General features: G+C 35.7%; 1 protein-coding gene across 1 annotated transcript in view; it reads right to left on the bottom strand.

The window, feature by feature from the left end:
- The window catches only part of COL28A1 (collagen type XXVIII alpha 1 chain), a 155,067-nt gene that overhangs the window by 83,064 nt on the left and 52,640 nt on the right, over positions 1-19,363 (bottom strand). Inside the window, exons 14-20 of the mRNA XM_045564028.1 lie at positions 17,589-17,657; positions 15,088-15,156; positions 8,402-8,470; positions 5,432-5,500; positions 4,290-4,358; positions 943-1,014; positions 111-179 (exon numbers count right to left, since the gene is read on the bottom strand). Of these exons, the coding sequence (XP_045419984.1) occupies positions 111-179; positions 943-1,014; positions 4,290-4,358; positions 5,432-5,500; positions 8,402-8,470; positions 15,088-15,156; positions 17,589-17,657 (486 nt within the window). The remainder of the gene's footprint in view (positions 1-110; positions 180-942; positions 1,015-4,289; positions 4,359-5,431; positions 5,501-8,401; positions 8,471-15,087; positions 15,157-17,588; positions 17,658-19,363) is intronic.

Below are 19,363 nucleotides of genomic sequence, written 5' to 3' on the forward strand. Positions count from 1 at the left end.
TACATTTGACATAGCAAGAATAACGATCAAATCTCTCCTAAGTTGGCTTCTTAGTATGAAGACCAGAACACACACAGGCTGTTTCCCCCAACACTCTGTCATTTCCATACCTTGGAGCCAGGCTGTCCTTTTCCAGGCAGTCCTTCTGGCCCTCTTGTTCCCGGAAGCCCGGCTTCTCCCTAGAAGAAATGATACTGACATCTCAGCTGACTCTCCATAGACAAGTGTGGATAATTCCCCCTTGTCTTCTCTTATTGCCAGTGGATTCAGCTGAGAAGCTCCAAAACAGACTAGACCTTCACTCTAGTCTCAAAATTAATTTGGAAGTTTACCAGCTTGAACAAAGTAACATCAATTTCAAGTTTAACTCAGCAGCTGGAATATCATGAAAAAGTCCAATTTCTCAGCCAATTTCCAAAGCAAATAAGCTCACTTTCCTTTGGCTCTTCATTCACATTCAGCAGATTTTTTTTAAACAAGGAAGACCTTCAGCCTTTACATCTGCTGTTTTTCACTACTTTTATTGCAAAATGAATACTTCAAATGTCAACTCAAAATACTTCAGAAAATCCTTACAATGACCTTATTTCCTGGATGCATTTACAGACTCTCCTTTTGGAGAGAGGAAAAAAAGTGTGTTTCTCTTAAGTTTAAATTAATGTGCTTTCTAGAAATCCTGAAGGAATTAGGTTACTGGAGAACACCAAAGCCAAAACACCAGAGAAAAGGCAGAGGACATGAGATGCTATCTCAGTCATTAAATGAGCATTCTTTTGGGGGTGGGGGCAGGGCGGGGAGTGAAAAGGGAAATTTAGGATCATGGGATATTTTTTTAAGGAGACCAAGTTTGTCCTGGATGGTTTAATCTGAGCTCCTGCAGGACCAAGACATCAGTTTTGCACAATAGTTTTTACTCCAGTAATATGAAAAACTTGGTGTTACCTTCTTCCCTGCAGCTCCATCTTCTCCTGGTACTCCTGGTTGTCCTGGGAGCCCTATTGAGCCTGGCTCCCCCTGGTGGATCAACAAAGATTTTATTTCCTGGAAGTTTATATAACATATCATGCACTCCATATTGAGGTACTTGCAATTAATATATTTATAGTGTCTGTGAAAAGCTTCAAACAAATCTTATTACTAATTAATAATGATTGAACTATTTGACCTTGGGCAAGTTTCTTATCCTCTCTGGGCCTTAGTTTTGGATTCTGTTGTGATAGGTTGAACTATGACCCGCCCCCCCCCCAAATATATGTTGATATCCTAACTCTTGGCACCTGTGAATGTATCCTTAGTTGGAAATAGGGTCTTTGCAGATATAATCAAGTTAAAATGAAGCCATTAGAGTGGGCCCTAATTCAGTATGACTAGTGTCCTTCTAAGAGGAAAATGCCACATGAAGACAGACATACAGAGAGAGGACCATGTGACAACAGAGGCAAAGATGGAAGTGATGCAGCTGCAAGCCAACGGATGCCAAGGATCGAAGCCATCCCCAGGAGCTAAGAAGAAACAAAGATTCTCCTTTACAGGTGTTGGAAGAAGTATGGCCCTACAGACACCTTGATTTTGAACTTCTAGTCTCTAGAACTGTGAGACAATCAATTTCTGTTGTTTTAAGCCATCCAGTTTCCATCAACTGTAGGAAAATAATATAAAAGTGAAATGAAAAATTGGGGCCCTACTACCACTTCCAGCTCTAATATTCAATAATTCTACTTGGTTTCAAGTTAATTTATGATTAAGAATAAATCTTTTGAAGTGTTCAGAAAAAAAAATACATGGTACTTTCAAGCAGGATAAAAGTGTCCTTACTGCCCTTATTAATAGCAAAAAAATTTTTTGAAAGTAATTGAAAGTCATAACTGACCTAAAAAAGCTAGTGGAAATAAAAACACAACAATCCTAAAAATAAATAGAAGGATGTGATAAAGATGAGAGAAGAAAATAATAAACTTGAAAACAAAAAGAAGATTCACAAAATTAAAAAGTAATACATGTTAAAAAACTAATAAAAATTAGTAAGCCTCTAACAGGAATTATTAATATTTAAAAATGCACCAATAAATGGTATTAGGAATGAAATGAAGTGTAACTATATACATAGTATTTTTTTAATCACAGAAAATTTCTGTGACAATTGTAAACAAATACATTGGAAAACATTAATAAATGGATAACTGCAAGAAAAATATAAATTATATAAATGATATAAAAAAGGAATGGACAAGTCAAATAAACCAATACCATTAAATCAATCTAATCAGTGATTGAAAGTCTCTACTTCCTCTCTCTCCAAGATCACAGGCTTAGTTGGTTTTACAGTCAAGACTTACTCAACTTTTAAACCTTTGAAGAACAGGTATTTCCTATCTTATACAAACAGTTCTGAAAAACAGAAAAAGAGGAAGTCTACCCAATTTATTTTATGAGGCTTATAAATCTTAGACAGAAAAAATTATATAATGACAAGAAAACTAACATTATAGACCAGTCTGCCTATGATATATAGATGCAACTTAAGCTTTCAATCAAATGCCACAATTTCCTCCAAGTTTACTGCCTGAATAAAGTTTTCAGGCCACAGTGTAGGGATAAAGAAATCAGGAAAAGCTCAGATATCTCTCTAACGCATCAAATGGTAAAGAACCAACTTAAAGGATTAGAGAGAACTGAGAGTAGACCGGGAATGGTGCCTACTCCCAATGACAAGAAAGAAAACCTCACAATTCTGAGGACATAGATTAGAGTTCTAAAAAGGGTCTGCCTCAGTAGTAGGAGAAAATTAATCCTAGACTAAATGCTGCTCTAGTCCTACCTAACAAAGCTTAAAAGCAAAACCCAAAAGGCTCAATCTGTTTTCAGATAACTTAAAAGGATTCAAGAACAAAGCTCAAAAATAGTTAGAGGAATGCAAAAATATCTAGCACCTAGAAAAGTAAAATTCACAATGTCAGGCAACCAATCAAAAATTATCAAACATTTTTAAAAGCTGGAAGATATAGCCCATTGTGTTGAGAAAAAGTAATCCATTGAAACTGACCCAAAAAAAGATACCAGTGATAGAATTAGTAGATAAGGGCCAGGCGCAGTGGCTCATGCCTGTAATCCTAACACTCTGGAAGGCCAAGGAAGGAGGATTGCTTGAGGTCAGGAGTTCGAGACCAGCCTAAGCAAGAGTGAGACCCTATCTCTATTAAAAATAAAAAAAATTAGCCAGGTGTGGTGGTGCCTGTAGTCCCAGCTACTCAGGAGGCTGAGGCAGGAGGATACTTGAGCCCAGGAGTTTGAGGCTGCAATGAGTTATGATAATGCCACTGTACTTTAGTCAGGGTGACAGAGCAAGACCCCATCTCAAAAAATTAAAATAAAAAAAACCCTAGAGTCAGTAGGGCACAATGTTAACATTTGATAAATCTGGGCTGTGGAATACATACCATTTCTTTGTATTTTCTCTATATTTGCAAGTATATTTAAAATAATTCATTTTTTAAAGTAAGAGAAGCTTAAGATTGCACATGTAATAAGTGGTGAAACTGAGAGTTGAACTGAGGTAGTCTAACTGTGAAGCCTTATTATAGTGCATGTGGCCTCTCTGAAATTGACATATATATAAAAGAATATGTGTGTATACATATATACATATATGTATATACTACATATATGTATACTCATTTGCATGTCATACTTAGTACTTAGCATATTGTGTAACACATCAATACCATGCAAAATGGCTACTATTATTACTATATTAATACATTTTTATCCTTTATAATTTTATGTTTATATATGTAACATATATATTCTTCTTAGACCTACATCTTACATATTCTTCTAATGCTCAAATTATTGTAAAAATAATGACAATGACAACAGGACAATGGGGAAGTTTAGTGCTCAACATGGTTAGCTAGGTCCTATACAACTTCAAATAAGTTACAGAAATTGTGAAGGATAAACTAAGGATTCATTCATTTATTCAACAGTATTTAATGAGTACCTATCATGTCCCCAAAGCTGAGGATTCACTAATAAACAAGAGAACCAAGATACCTGTTCCAGTGGAGTATATATTTTAAAGTAACACCGTCCAATAGAAATATTGGGCAAGCCATATGTGTAAATATAACTTTTGTGGTAGTAGTAGCCCCATTTAAAAAGTTAAAAGAAAGACGTTATATACAGTTAGATGGCACATACATGATCTGTGTTGCATTTGGATATAAAATAAATCTTATATAATATTACATAAATTATCAAATCACTTCTGAGCAGCATGGTCAACTCACCTTTGGACCTTGTATTCCAACTCCCATTGGTCCTCTAGGGCCTGTAGGTCCCATTTGACCTACTTCTCCCTAGTAAGGAAAGAGTATTTGAATATAGCAGCAAATAATAATAATATATTCCTATTTTAATCTCTTAGGAGCTATCTTATATCAACAAAGTAAGATAAAACAGTTTCATGTGTTCAATTCATATATATATTACCTGAAATTCCTTCAGATGGATAGATTTTCACCCAATTTGGTATATGGAATATATGCGTATATTATATATATGGTCTGACTTAAAATATAGGTCAGACAAAAATTTAAAACTGATTTGCACAAAGTTGATTTTAAGGAGCCCCTGTGGAGGGAACCTGGAAAAGGTAGGCAGTCACATTCCAGAACAACTGAAATTGACACGTGAGAGGCCAAGTGACAGCAGATCCAGAGTAGTATCATAACCAGAGGAAACAACCTGTGGTTTCAATGATGAGGTCCAAGTCAAAAGTCGCAAGGACAGCAATGGTGTTCTGTTGAGCTGCTGCTCACATAGACAGCTCTGGGTATGCTCGAAGACAAATAGTCTCAGAGAAGTATTTTATTTATTTAACAATGATTAGTAATTATTGGAAGCAACATTAAGTAAGGATAGTTAGTTAAATAATAAAAGTGACATACTTCTCCTCAAGGGGTAAATAATAGTTCCAATTTAGGAGATAATTTGATTCCCAAATTCACAGAAAAATTTTATTTGCTTGGTCATTTGTGACACCATCTCTTTAAGGTTTTGGTAGTTGGATCTACTGTGAGAATCCTAGTAAGAATGAAAATTAACCAACACAGAGAAGTACATAGTCACTGGTACTCTCTACTGAGATTACTACTTGAGTTGCTGGAATAGAGTCTCGTAAGTGAAAGTAACAATAACAATAATAATAATAAAAAAAAATGAAGACTGTGTAACTAAAAGTTTCTTAAAGCATAAAGAATATATATCATATTTTTAAATTGCTATGAATATCAGTAACATTTTACAATAAGTAGAGATCTCTGATTTTTAAGTTTATTCTATCTGTTCTCTTCCAAATGCACTGGCATTGGCCAGAAAACAGCAATTATAACGTAGATATATTAAACTCTTCTCTCACTTAGAAAGTTACCTTGGAACCAGGTGAGCCTTGTCCTGGCGGCCCTTGTGGACCAGGTGGACCAACAGGACCTTGGATTCCCTTTAAAATAAAATTTTGAAAAATAGTATCAGTGAAATTTTGAAGGCATTAAATTCTCAGCAGAGAAATGGAAACTGTAAAAGAAAATATCTAAATGGAAACTTTAATGTTTGAAAAATGAATATCTTTAAATTAGTAAATAATTTATTATATGGGTTAAATAGTAAAATGGAGGACTGATGAAGGAGATAGTAAATAGAAATACAAATTAATAAACATTGCCCAATATGAAGACAGTAAATTAAGGAGGTTTGAAAAATAAACTGAGACTCCAGGATCTGTGAGACAACACCAAATGGTCTAACATTCACGTCATTGTAGTCCTAGAAGAGACTTCCCAGGGAGGAAGGCATTTGATGCCAACAAATTCCCAAATTTGGTAAAAGACAAATGTCTTTTTAAGAAGCTCAATAAACAATAAAATGGAAAAACGTAGAAAAATTATACAAATGCCTATTATAACCAAACTATTGAAAACCAAAGATAAAGAACTATCTGGAATAGTAAGAGAAAAAGAAAATATTATATATGGTAAACAAAAAAAGAAGACATTTAGATAAGAGTAGTTTCAAATCCTCTAAAGTAAAAATTTAGTTCACACTCCACAATAGATTACTCATACTCAATAAATGTTTGTCAAATGGGGTGTGCTAGTTGAACTATAATATGCATTCTTCCCTTTGTCTGCAGTAAGAAAAATTTTAACTGGCTCACACGGCTGCCTAGAACAAAGACCACATTTCTCAGTCCTGGCTGCAGCCAGGTGTGGTCATGTGGACTAGATTCTGGCCAATGGGATGTGAATGGATTGATGTGTGCAATTTCCGGTTCCTGCTAAAGGAAGAGGTATGCCTTCTCCTTCTCTTTTCCCCTTCCCCAGTGGCTGGAATGAAGATATAGTGGCCATCCAGGATTGTGGGGATGAGGAAAGGACCTTCAGGATGGCAGACTAGCAAGAATGAAGAAGTCTGAATCCCTGAGGACACCGATGAATAGAGCCACCACACACCTTGGAGTTTTAAATAAGAGCAATAAAATTACATCTTAACTATGAAATTGTTTACCCATTTCATAGCTCTATCACATGCAGGCAAACCTATATCCTATTTGTGCCAATTGACATGTATCAGGATGTTATTAATAAATAAATTGAAGGTTTGATCTAACCTCTAAGAAGCAATAGTCAGCAGACACCAAACTGAAGAATGTTCAAACACTTGGATTCCTATTTCACATTGTGGGTATAAAAAGGGATGTGCAAATATGTATGTGTACATGTGTATATGCAGTTATTTATATTTATATTTTATTTATCTTTCACTTTAGATCCGAGGTGATCAAGGCTCGAAATATTAATATTTAATGAAAATCTGGGGGCCATTTGAGAGATATTGTAAACACGTTCCTGGAAACAAAAGTTCCTTCATAAGCAGATGAGGGAGAAAATTCATTTTTATAAGAGAAATGGGAAGATCTAATGTAACAAGAGTTCAATTGATAAACATGTCAAATTAAGGATAAGAAGAACATTGAAAATGAAAGAAGTTAGAATTTTTTTTTACAGCTGAAGAAAAACAACCTCCATCAAGGACCAGCATTAAAGGCAACAGGAAGCCACAGGTGGGAGGTCCAGAGTTCACAGGCAGATTTGTCTTGGAACCTCATTTTTATCTTCGTGGTGGTAACTCAGCACCAGAACACCACAAAACCCAGGACATGGCAGCACTGTCCAGCCACTTCCAGAATCAGAACATAATCCCTGCTAAAACCAGCAAATAAACTATAATACAAAGTTTGAGAACATATCCAGTTCTTAATTATTATCTAAATATTTATTTACAGATTTATCTTGGCTTCTTCTGCACCTTAATCCTCCTAGTGTGTTACACTAGGACCTCTGCCAAGGGCAAGGAAGTGGAAAAAGGAGTCATATCCAAATTTGCCGTTTCTTGGGCTAACAAAAAAATGTACCAATAATAATAGTAAATTAGCAGATGGTTAGAAATAAACTCAAAGTTAATGTCAACAATGAGATTTGGAATTATCCCCTTTTTTTATTTTTCCCTTCTCCCACTACCCTAGATAAAGGAAGCACTCTGCATTCTCTAGGCAACAGAATTATTCACATCTGAATCATACATTTTAATCAAACTCACTTGCCACTTTCTAGTCAAGAGGATATTCAGCATAAGTCTGGATTTGTGGGTCATTTTGATTAAATGAGACTATATAGGTAAAAACATATGGTAAACAACAGTATATAGTACTGTTTGCTATCTTCACATTATTTAGATTTAACGCAATTGTCCAACTTTTTCTAAAGTTACCAGAAGATTCTGGAAGCAGCTTCCTTTCTTCTGCCCAAGAGGGGCCCAGTGTCATTTATAAATCCTATGTGTGATTTGCTTCTATCCAGAAAGAGTGGCCCGTAAATTAAGTGGTTACCTCTGGTCTTAGGCTCAGATTTAATACTTGTTTTTAGATTGGTATGTGGCTAGAGTCTGGGAAATACTACTCTACTCCATTGGGAGAGAGTGGAATTTAATCACTTACAAATCTTCAAGGAGAAAAAAATATACAAAAAAACAGGTAAATAAACTATAGCTCCCAATGGAAACTAAAAATATAAAACTCTTATCCTTAATTAGGTTTTAATGTTAAAATTCACAGCATCATGAAACACACAAGTTATTTTTTAATAAATTGTCTTTGGAAGTTCTAAAACATAAAATCTTCTTATGAAACCAGCTTATCCTTCCCTACATTTTCTTCTAGACTTCTACTCCATTGCAATTTGACTGTCAAATATACTCATGGATGTTTGCAGGACTGCCTTCAGTGAACACCAAGTTTGGGCCAGAATGTTCTGTACTGAAAGCAAAGGAAGAAAGAATTAATTACCTGTTCCCCTTGACTCCCAATTCCAGGCATGCCAATTGGTCCTTGGGGCCCCACAGGTCCTAAATCCCCCTGTATAGAAAATAAGTCAGAAATATAACAATAAAATAAGGTTTTAAATAAAATAAAACCTTATTCTTTCATATTTTGCTAATCTGGAATCAGGCTAGATTAAAATCTATCCTTACATTATAAAAAAAGTTCAACATGGAAAATTATAAAACTTCATTTCATTCCTTTGAAGCAATTTATAGTTTAAATTTGCCAAAATAGTAAATGACATTTTTGCTATTTAGTCTAAATTGGTGAGCATTTGCATCAGCTTGCTCACCAACTTGGAGTTATCACTCATTTCTCACAACCAAAAATTCCTGAATAGTTATTATTATAATGACACAAACACTTCCTATGAGGATCACAACAGAAATATTTAAAAGTATAAAATTCATAGGGTACAAGAAAACTGGAATTTGAGAGAAACTAATGAAAACTATTTTAAAATTTTCTAAACACCATTTTCTGCCAAAACATATCTAAAATGCATTTTGAAAATTAAAGAATGATCTCAGGTGAATGCAACAAAATTAAAGAGCCCCACCTTCTCCTTCCATGAATTTGAGAAAACAAAGTGAGAGTTATCCGTAAAAAAAACAATATCATTCATTCATTCTTTGAGTCTTCATACAAGTATTTGTTGAGTACCCAGTATGTGCCAGGAACTGTTCCAAATACTGGAGAAACAGCAGTGACCAAAACACCCCAAAATCGCTGTTCTCAATAGAGCTTACATTTTGCTAGGGGGGCACCAAAGATAATAAACAAGACGGACGGATAAAAATCAATCAAGGAAGGAGAGAGGCAGTGATAATTTTGGATAAGATGGCCAGGGATGGCCTCACTGATGAGAAGAATTAAGACAGGTAGACACTTGGAGGAAAAGCAAACAGCCAGTGCAAGGATGATTGCTGGCATGTTCCAGAACAGCAAGGAGACAGTGCAGGGCAGCCGTGACCATGACAGTGAGTGGTAGACAATGGAAGCAGAGGACTATGGCAGCAGGGTCAGGCCAAAGAATCAACAGGGCCTTTGAGGCCATTGTAAGGACTTTTCTCTCAGGGAGATGAGAATCCATTTAGCCGAGAAGGCAAAGATCTTAGTTTTTAAGGCTAAGTCAGAAGCTGTATTGAGAATAGACAGAAGGGAAATCTACATGAGAGATGGTGGGGGTGTGCACCAGCGTGTTGGTAGCGGAGGGGGTGGGCAGTATTCAGACCCTCATGTATTTTGAAGGTAGAACCGACAGGATTTGCTGGATTGAGAGGACTCTAAGATGTCTCCAAGGTCCTTGGAAGAATAGAGTTGTCACTTACCAAGGAGAAGCCTGGGTGGGGATGGAGGGGGTGATATCAGGAGCTCAGTTTTAGATACAAGTTTGAAATGCCTAAAACGGACATCTAAGTGGAGACACCAAGTAGGTAGCAAAGGTCTGGGCTGGTTGGGAGCCCTCAGTCAGGTATTTAAAGCCATGATTGAGTGAATTTGCCAAGTAGATAGAAAAAAAGAGAAGGTCCAAGGACAGAGCCCTTTAAGTACCCCATTTAGAGGTCAGAGAGATGAAGAAGACACAGCAGTGGAGACTGAGAAAGAGCAGCCAGGGAGACTAAGAGAAGAGAGTGTTTCAGGAAGCTGAGGGATCCATCTGTCAAATGCTACTGGCAGGTCAAGTAAGTTGACAGCTGAGAATGGACCATTGGATTGGGCAACATGCTTAAGGCACTTAATGTAATGGCAATTTTATTTAGACTACATTGGGGTTATAAAACTTGTTCTTAAGCAGTTGGATAGTAAATATTTTTGGCTTCAGAGCCATAATAACATCTCTTGCATAATTGATCAATGCTGCTTTGGTAGTGCAAAAGTAGCTACAGACAATATACAAATGAACAGGCGTGCCTGTGTTCCAATAACATCTTATTTACAAAAACAGGCAGCCAGGCTCATAGTTTGCCAATGTCTGGGCCAAATACATATTTTTATGAACAAAAACATATCATTAGATCAAACTTTATACAATGTTAAAGTATATAGAACCCGCATTAAGATATGCCCTGGAATGTGCTTCTCAGTGTTTCATTTGTGTCAACCATTGGTCTAAATAAACATGGTGGAAGGAAAACATAATAGAGTCAAGTTCTGATTCAGAGATGAATTATTAGCCATTATGCTAAATGCTTTTCATGCTTTATCTCCTGTAATCCTCACAACACTCTCTGAAGGGGGCATCCCTGTTTTCCAGATGAGCTTAAATAACTCACCCCAGGTCACACAAGTGTCAGATGGCCGAGGTGAGATTCAAGTCCAGTCTCTGACTCCAGAACCAACTCATAACCACTATTCTGCAAATCTTCAATAAACACATAAGAGAGCGCCCCTCTTTTGCAGTGTTATTTACACCTTAAATATCTTTCTCATAACTACTTCTTTGTTTTGTATCAATTATATATATTTTAGAGCCCTTATCATAGGGGAGTTTATCTTATCATTTGAATCTCAGACACCAAAGTCTCTGAATCTACTGTTATCTGTAAAAGAATAAAAAATGAAGAAAGGAGGAAGGAAAAAGGGAAATGGTATTGAGTTGGTAAGGGAACAGCAGACAAAAGCTGTGCTATGTGATAATGTCCTGATATTTTAAAGTGTTTTCTTTGCATGAGCTCCAGATGTAAAAATGTAAGCACCATGTCACAACACCACCTGAAAAAGTTAACTTACTGAACTCATAAAACAATGGTTCCATTGTACTCAGTTCTCACTGCTCCAAAGGAACAAAGAACATCTTACATACTTTTTGGAGTATTTTGGAGCTGCAGTTACAACCAGAGCTGAATGATGTGAACGAAGAATTGTATTACATACAAAATTTATATAACTCACTATTTATCATTATCACTACTATTTAAATACAGACAGCCAGAAGAGATAACTACCAGTAAATAAAGAACGTCGTAAGTCATTCAAGACTGAAGCCCAACACTTGAGATAATCATGAATATCAATTGTTATTCTAATATAACATATGATAATGATATGCTTCAAGGTTGACATATAAATGACTCCCAGCTGATGCGAGGTCTCTGTGTGGGGCATATTTCTTATATCCCCTCCCTCTCTGGAAGCTTCACTTCCACTGCTCTTTAGGGCCTTATTGATCTCCAGTAGTTGCTATTACTAGCCTGACTCCCATTTATAATCTGGTGTAACTTGCAGCTATTTTAAAGACCATAAATAACTAATGAGAAAAAGAAAAGCAACCCCTGACAGCCAGGAGCTGACCTGACCCTGGCAGTAGGCTATGGAGCTGAATATATACCGTTTTACAGATTGTCAACATCAGATAAGGCCATCTCATGACTGTGATGGACCAAGAAAAATGCAAGACCACTCCACAACCATGTCTGAGCACAGACAAAAACAACAAACACTGTCCAAACCCTCCAAACGGTCAAACATCCTCCGATATTGATGAAAATGAGTGACTGCTACTTCTTTACCAATTATGACTCAGCCAGGGGCAAATTTTACAGAACAAGTCATTTTATTATTAGTAGTACATTTTTGTTCCTCTTTTATATTTTTATTTTATTTCTAAAATGAACATATTTAAAATAACAGAGAAAAAAATAAAGAAAGAAATAATCAAAGAAATAATCAAAGAAATAATCCTCCCAGATTGAACGACACAATTAGAACATTAGTAAGCCATAGGGCTAAATTGACGGCTGCTATGCTCATGATTTAGTTCTAACTTCCCCCGCCTGACTGGCACCACTACTGCATGAGGCTGGTTGGGGAGAGTTTACGGGGATCAAGTATGCCAGTCTGTTATCAGCTTTTGACAATGGTGCACTGTGTTTCTGTTTGAAGTGGAATTTATGAACAGTTGCACAGCTCAATAGTATTTTTTAATTCTGTCTGCTTAATAACTCATCATGTCAAAGAACCAAGAGAACACTGAAGGAAAGAAACCAGATTTTTAAATGAGGATTGGGAATTGCAATATTATCTTCTTTCTGCTAAAGATGATTTGCTTGCTTTGTGATACTGCAATATCAACATTAAAGAAATTCAATGTTCATCAGCATTATAACACTCATAAGAACCAGAAATATTTTAAATTAGAGGGAGAGTCACAAAGGTTGTATTGCAGAAATTAAAAGATGAAAAACAAAAGCAAAGATAATTCTTTCAAGCAGTAATAAGACTTAGAAATTATGCCACTGAAACAACTTATATAGTAGCTTATATACTTGGGAAAAAGGGAAGCCATTTAGTGATGTGGAAATTGGGAAAGAATGCATTGTTGAAGTTGTAGGGTGCTTAGACCCCAATAACATTTCAAAGTACAAATGACTGCCTTTCAGGGAGAACCCAGCTAATCAACAGCATGAATTAGCCTTCAGCTTAATAGAATAACTTCATGCAATACTTGAAAAGTAAAATATATATTATTCAATTGCTTTGGATAAATCAACTGATACTACTGACTCAGCACAGGTTTTATACTTCATTCAGGTCATAACAGATTTTCTTTGCTATGAAGAGTTACTTGCTTTGTGCACTCTTACGAACAGAACATAAGGAATAGATATCGTCAACAACTTTCAAGATAAATGTCATGAAGTTGGACTGAATTTGGTAAATTTCATGAGTGTATGTACAGATGGCGCACCCTCCATGACAGGAAAACATGAAGGGTTTATTGCATAGATTTAAAAAGTATTAACAAATCCAGATGTTCTCATTTCTTTTCATTGTATCCTGCATCAGCAAAATCTCCACACTAAAGCTAACACTGTAAATGACACTTTGCAACAAGTTATGAATATTGTTAACTATACTCATGCAAATGCAACATGGCATCATCAGTTTGGTAAGATGCTAAAGGTGAACAATGAGGTACTCAGTGTGGATTTGCCATTATCATTCTGAAGTGCATTGGCTATCACAGGGACAGGTGTTGGCCAACATTTTATATCTGTGAGAACAGATAGTTAAATTTTATGAAGAATGGAATCAGCAATGTGCATTATTGAAAGAAGATTTCTATAGCAATGCAGCATTTCTGCGTGATATCATGTCGAATCCAAATGACTTAAATATTTCTTTGCAAGGTAAAACTAAGTCTATGTATGATATGTGGCAAAAAAAAAATCCAAGCCTTTCGAAAAAAGCTATCTTTTTTCAAAACATTTCAGTAGGAGATTTCAATTGACCATTTTCCCCACTTAGCAAAGGCCACTGATGAGCAGGATGATATATGCAAATCACTTAAAGAGTATGCAGCTGTTATAGATGAATACAATGAAGAATACAATGAAAGTTTCATTGACTTTGAGAATCATGAGATCACACTCAAATTAGCATTTCAGCCTCACCTAGTTGATACCACCAAGGCACCTAAAGAACTACAGATCAAATTGATTGAGCGCTCAGTAGATGACATTTTAAAGTCATTGTCTGATGCTAAGAAAGATCCGATTGAAACATGGAAAAACGCAGTAGAATACCCATGCCTTTGGCAACATGCTCAAAAAATGCTTTCTTGCTTTACAACCACTTATTGCTGCGAACTGACATTCTCCTACCTAACCCAAATCAAGATGCCCTTAAGGTCACAGATGACTGATACCCATCTAGAGGATCAACTGAAACTGGGGACCTCCATGTTACAACCAAATTTTCAAATGCTTTCCAACAAAAAGCAGACACAACAAAGTCATTAAAAGGCAAGTTAACTTTAAAATTAACAAATGGTTTTCATTTTTTGAAATTATTAAGTACATAGTAGTTAGATTTTTACAAAATAATATAAATTTTTAAATATATCTAACGGAAGTTTCTTGTATGCAGCCTTATTTGATTACAGCTAAATTAATGAAGGCTTCCAATATGGAAAGCTTCCCCACCCCGACTCCGCCTGACTCCATTTTTCCCAACTTCTAGATGAGATTCCTTAAAATATTCAAAATTATCCCCACTTCCTAATAGCATCCAAATCCAGAGCCAACCCTCACTTTCTTGAACACTCCCCAAAATCATCCAACACAAGCCCAAATTCTATGAAATATCTTGTATTTCATCTTCTTCCTGAGTCACTGTAGGTTCCCCACGGTACGTGGTCTCCCTCTGTGTAGTGAGTCAATGAACCTTTGTTCAACTATAGGTGGATTCCTCTTGGTCCTTGCTGGAGGCCATCAATACTAGTTTCCATAAGTGAGTTCTCTTATTTTAACCCCATTTTAAGGTAATATTTTTGAATGAGAGCCTAAGGATGGATAAGCTCTTCTGGAATAGGGTCAAGTCAGTATATTTTTAACAACTATTTTCTTTACTAAGAAAAGGTGTCTTTTGATAATGTTTGGGTTCAAAGCTGCTTTGCTGATTGTAGAAGTCATTGGATGTCAGGACCCAAATAAGTAAAATATTTCTATAAATGTAAATAATGGAATTTCTCAGATCATAGTTCATCCTACATAATAATATATGTTTCATATAATAGATTTATAATCAACTGGATATCTGTGTGGCATAGTTGTCATGTGTACAGTTCAAAAATGTACATACATAAAGAATAATGACAGAAATAATTTTATTGGAATTGTTTCTATTGTACACCCTGTATACAGTACCTTGTCCCCTTTGATTGACAGGCCTTGTAATCCTTGTGGGCCAATTGGTCCTTCAGAACCTTTTTCACCCTGAAAGTACATGGGAGGGATATCAGTGACTAACAAAAATCAGGACTTTAAAATTTATATAATAATTACTATGAATTATACTTCAAACTGATTTTTTTAATCAAGCATACAAATTCACCGCTGACTGCAGTTAGGTAATTCTAACTGACTCTAAGATTTCCAACTTGTAAAAATAATTAGTCATAACGCTTAAACAGGAAGGAGTCTGTCCAAGCAGAACATATATGTAGCATCACTGATGTTCGAAAAGAGCTCAATTTACAATATAAACATAAATATTTGAAAATGAGATAGCTAATCGAGTACATAGTACAATTAGCTGGATCAAGCTTCCTTTTCCACATAGTTCAAACTGGATCCATCACATAAGGACAGTTTCTCTCTCATACTATTAGTATATGGACTAATAAGTGCTAGAATTGGATTACTTATTAAGTGTGTTGTATACAAATGTGTAAAAATTCATTGAAAATTTAGGTTTAAAAGAATCAAAGGTAAACCTTCTTGGATATACTTCCATAGTCACATGACTTATGTGATTAGGTCTGGTCTTAACATCAATGAAGTCATAACACCTTACATATTTGCATGAAAAGTAAAGCATGTGATCGATCAGAAATGGTATTCATTTAATAAATTTATGAGAACCAAGAGTAAAATCAAAGAACATTTGCAAATTAGCCACAAGTAGCACATTTAGAAAACACCCATTGGTCTAACCAGTAGGGGAATGAAGTACTCTGACCAATGGGTTCTTCTGACCATTAACACAGAGTATAATCACATATTCTTGATCCTAAAACACCACCAAACAGGATGTGTTCTTTCTCTGATGAGATGGAGGTCAATGCAGTGCCCTTGGTTTATTATATACAAGAGTATGTCATTGTATCATACTTTATATAATATATAAAGATATGTTGAACTGTCTCGAAGACATCCTCTGAAATATTCTTAGTGGTTCATGTATTCATTTGTTTCTTTCTTTTAAAAAGAAACAGATTATAAAAAGAAATAATTCTGGCTATTTGAATCTTCCACATTGTTTGGGCTACACATAAAGAGCAATTTATTATATGCCAAAAAAATTTTTTTAAGAAACTATATATTATTACATAAAGCTTTCTGTGATATAGTGCCAAATTGCTAACCTTTGTCTTCTGATAGTGATACTTTGGTTAGTCAAGGACATTAGTAATGTCCTTTTATCCAACATATTATTTCCATTATTATGACAAATTAAAATTTGTTAGTTAACAAGGGCCTCTTTTAAAATTCAACTCAGCAGTCACTCACAACTTAGTATGAATTTTTTGTTTTAATTGCTTTCCCTCAAGTTGAGATTTAGGCTTCACATAGGTAATTGAACATTGAGCAAGGTGGAAGAGGCTAAGAACGAGATGCACTTTTAGAGCATGAGGCCATACTAAAAAGGTCAGATCTAAGTGACCTGATGAAGTGACTGATGTGGACGGTCTTAGACACTTAGAAAGCAGCATGTGGCTCTCTGAGAAGTATGTGTGTGCACACATGTGCATGTCTGGAGGAAAGAGTGTGGAAATTAATCAAGAAGGACTCCAAAATATTAATCTTTATTTACTCTGAATTTTTGTTGATGCTGCCCAAAGTATTTGGGGAAAACATTTCCTATGTTGCCTTTGACAAATGTGGCATAGGTTGTGGGTAAACTGCCTAGATGTGGAGATAGCAAACTATGGCCCATTGGCCAAATGCAGCCCACTGCCTGTTTTTCGTAAATACGATTTTATTGGAACAGCCACACTCATTCATTTATACATTGTTTATGGCTGTTTCAAGCTACAACAGCAGAGTTAAATAGTTGCAACAGATAACATATGGCTAACAAAGCCCAAAATATTTGCTATCTGGCCCTTTACAGAAAATGTTTGCCAACCCTGGTGTAGAACTTGAGCTCCAAGAATTATATGTGGAAAGCAGTAAGAAACTTTAAATTCTCAATTTCCAGGTAAAAGGTAGGTCTTTCATAACATTTTGTTCCTTGTGGTAAAATTTCCTTTCTCATTATATGTTGATGGCAATACTATTACAGATTGGTTTCTCACCTGTGTTTTATAAAGCTGTGAGCAAAGCATTGCCATAACTACACTCAGTGACAACTTCTGGGCATAAATATTGCTACTTATCACTGTGGCTTTAATGGCTACAAACTACTTTAAGAGATTTTTCTAATTTCATATATAGTAATTACTTGAAGTGGAAATCTGTCACAATTACAAATTTCATTATACTTTTACATTAAGGGGAAGTTTACATATTCCTTCATTTAAATGGATGAAGATGATCAGGAAAATACCTGACTTCTAACAATTGCCTAGGACACATTTTTTAAATTTGCAATTCATGACCATGTAAGACAAAGCACTTTTTCCTAGCACAGAAGATATTGTTACCTTTGGTCCTGGAAATCCTTCTCCAGGTAAGCCCCTCTCTCCTGGTGCTCCCTCGGGCCCACGGGGACCCTGGTTAGGACAGAAAGAAACAGGAAGCAGGAAGAGAGACAGACAGACAGAATGGTAGGAGGAGAGATGGAAAGGAGAAGAGAGGAAGCAAGAGAATTGTTATATTTCAGTTCACACGTATCAAAAACGTGGATGGTTGGATCTGTACTGATCACGTACAGACTTTTTTTTCTTATATTCCCTAACTAATACAATGTAATAACAATTTCTATAGGATTTACATTGTATTAGGTATTATAAAGTAATCTAGAGATGATTTAAAGTATACAGAAGGATGTGCATAGCTATGGGCATATAAGGGACTTGAGCATCTATGGATTTTGGTATCCACAGAGGTCCTGGAACCAGTTCCCCATGGATTCTGAGGGATGATTGTTGTTCTATTTAAATCTCACTGAAGTGAGAATCCTTCCAGTGAGCCCCATACTCATCAGAAGAATTGTAAAGCTGTGAAGAATAATATTCCATAGTATTAAATATGCATTCCATTTGACTGGCATAATGTTCTTTTCGAGTGTTCTCAAATTAAAGGAAAATGGAAATTAAGTGATGCTTCAGAATGAGGATTAAGGAATAAATTCTATGAGGAAAGACTAAACTCTAGGACTGTGTGGGCTGGAGAAGAATGCAGAGTGATTTAATGATTTATCAGGGGAGCCCTGAGAAGAAATCACCACACAGCTGTTGTAAAGTATGAAATGCTGTTTACATGTGTTTTAATTTCTCTCTTGATAAATTTGGATTAAAATTTGAATTATTTCAGGAACTGGTTGAGCCCACTGGCAGTTTTATGTGAAAACTGGAATCTTGATAGGATCATTAAGAGGAAACATGGTTTTCAATATCAATGATTAAAATTAAGAAGTGAATATGACTATTATTTGGAAAGGCACTGGGAAAGGAGGGGACTGCTCACATAAGTTTAGAAAAACAACACAGCCTCAGGCTTTGAAATGCACTGGCAGAAATGTACTAATTGAAAAATTAAAGACAATAATAGTGAGGTTTTCACTTAAACCAGAAATTGAAAAGGTGGCAATTTTTCCCTCTTTTTCTTCCTGGCCAGAAGGCAAAAAAGCAGAACAGGGACTTCCAATAAGAATCTTAAAAGAACAAACTGGAGCTTTTCCTCTAATGGATCTAAACAGATAATTAAGGTTCACTTGCCAGGGAAGTAAACCTACGATGGAACAGTCTACTGAGTCTCCCACAAGCCCCCAAGCCAGCACACTGCAGACACTCTGAATCATCTTTGGGCTTGGTATGCAGTACTCCAGGGTGACTTAAGAGATGCTTTCTGCTCAAGCCTGTTAGCAGAACTACAATGCAGCATTATACCCATCAGTGACTGATCATAGTTATCGATCCATCAGAAAGATAGCTAATGTGTTTAATTTTTTTGCCTTTCCCTAATTTTGTATATTTTAAGAGACTGTCTGCTTTAGTATTTATGCATAACTGATTTAATAAAGACTTTAATTAAAAGAAAAAGCTAACATCTAATTCAATTTAAATTGCAGTGCTTATTAGAAACCTAGCTTTTAACATCCCAAGACCTTAATCAAAGCACTAATATCCATGACTGCTTACTCTAATGGCAGAGCAATTAGCCAGGAAAATAATAAATATGAGCATGAAAACTAGATTGCAAACTAAACCAAAAAGTGCCAAGCTAACATCACATACTGTAACAGAGAAAATATTGA

This window comes from Lemur catta, chromosome 11 (genome assembly GCF_020740605.2).
Source record: "Lemur catta isolate mLemCat1 chromosome 11, mLemCat1.pri, whole genome shotgun sequence".
NCBI classification, from domain to species: Eukaryota; Metazoa; Chordata; class Mammalia; order Primates; family Lemuridae; genus Lemur; species Lemur catta.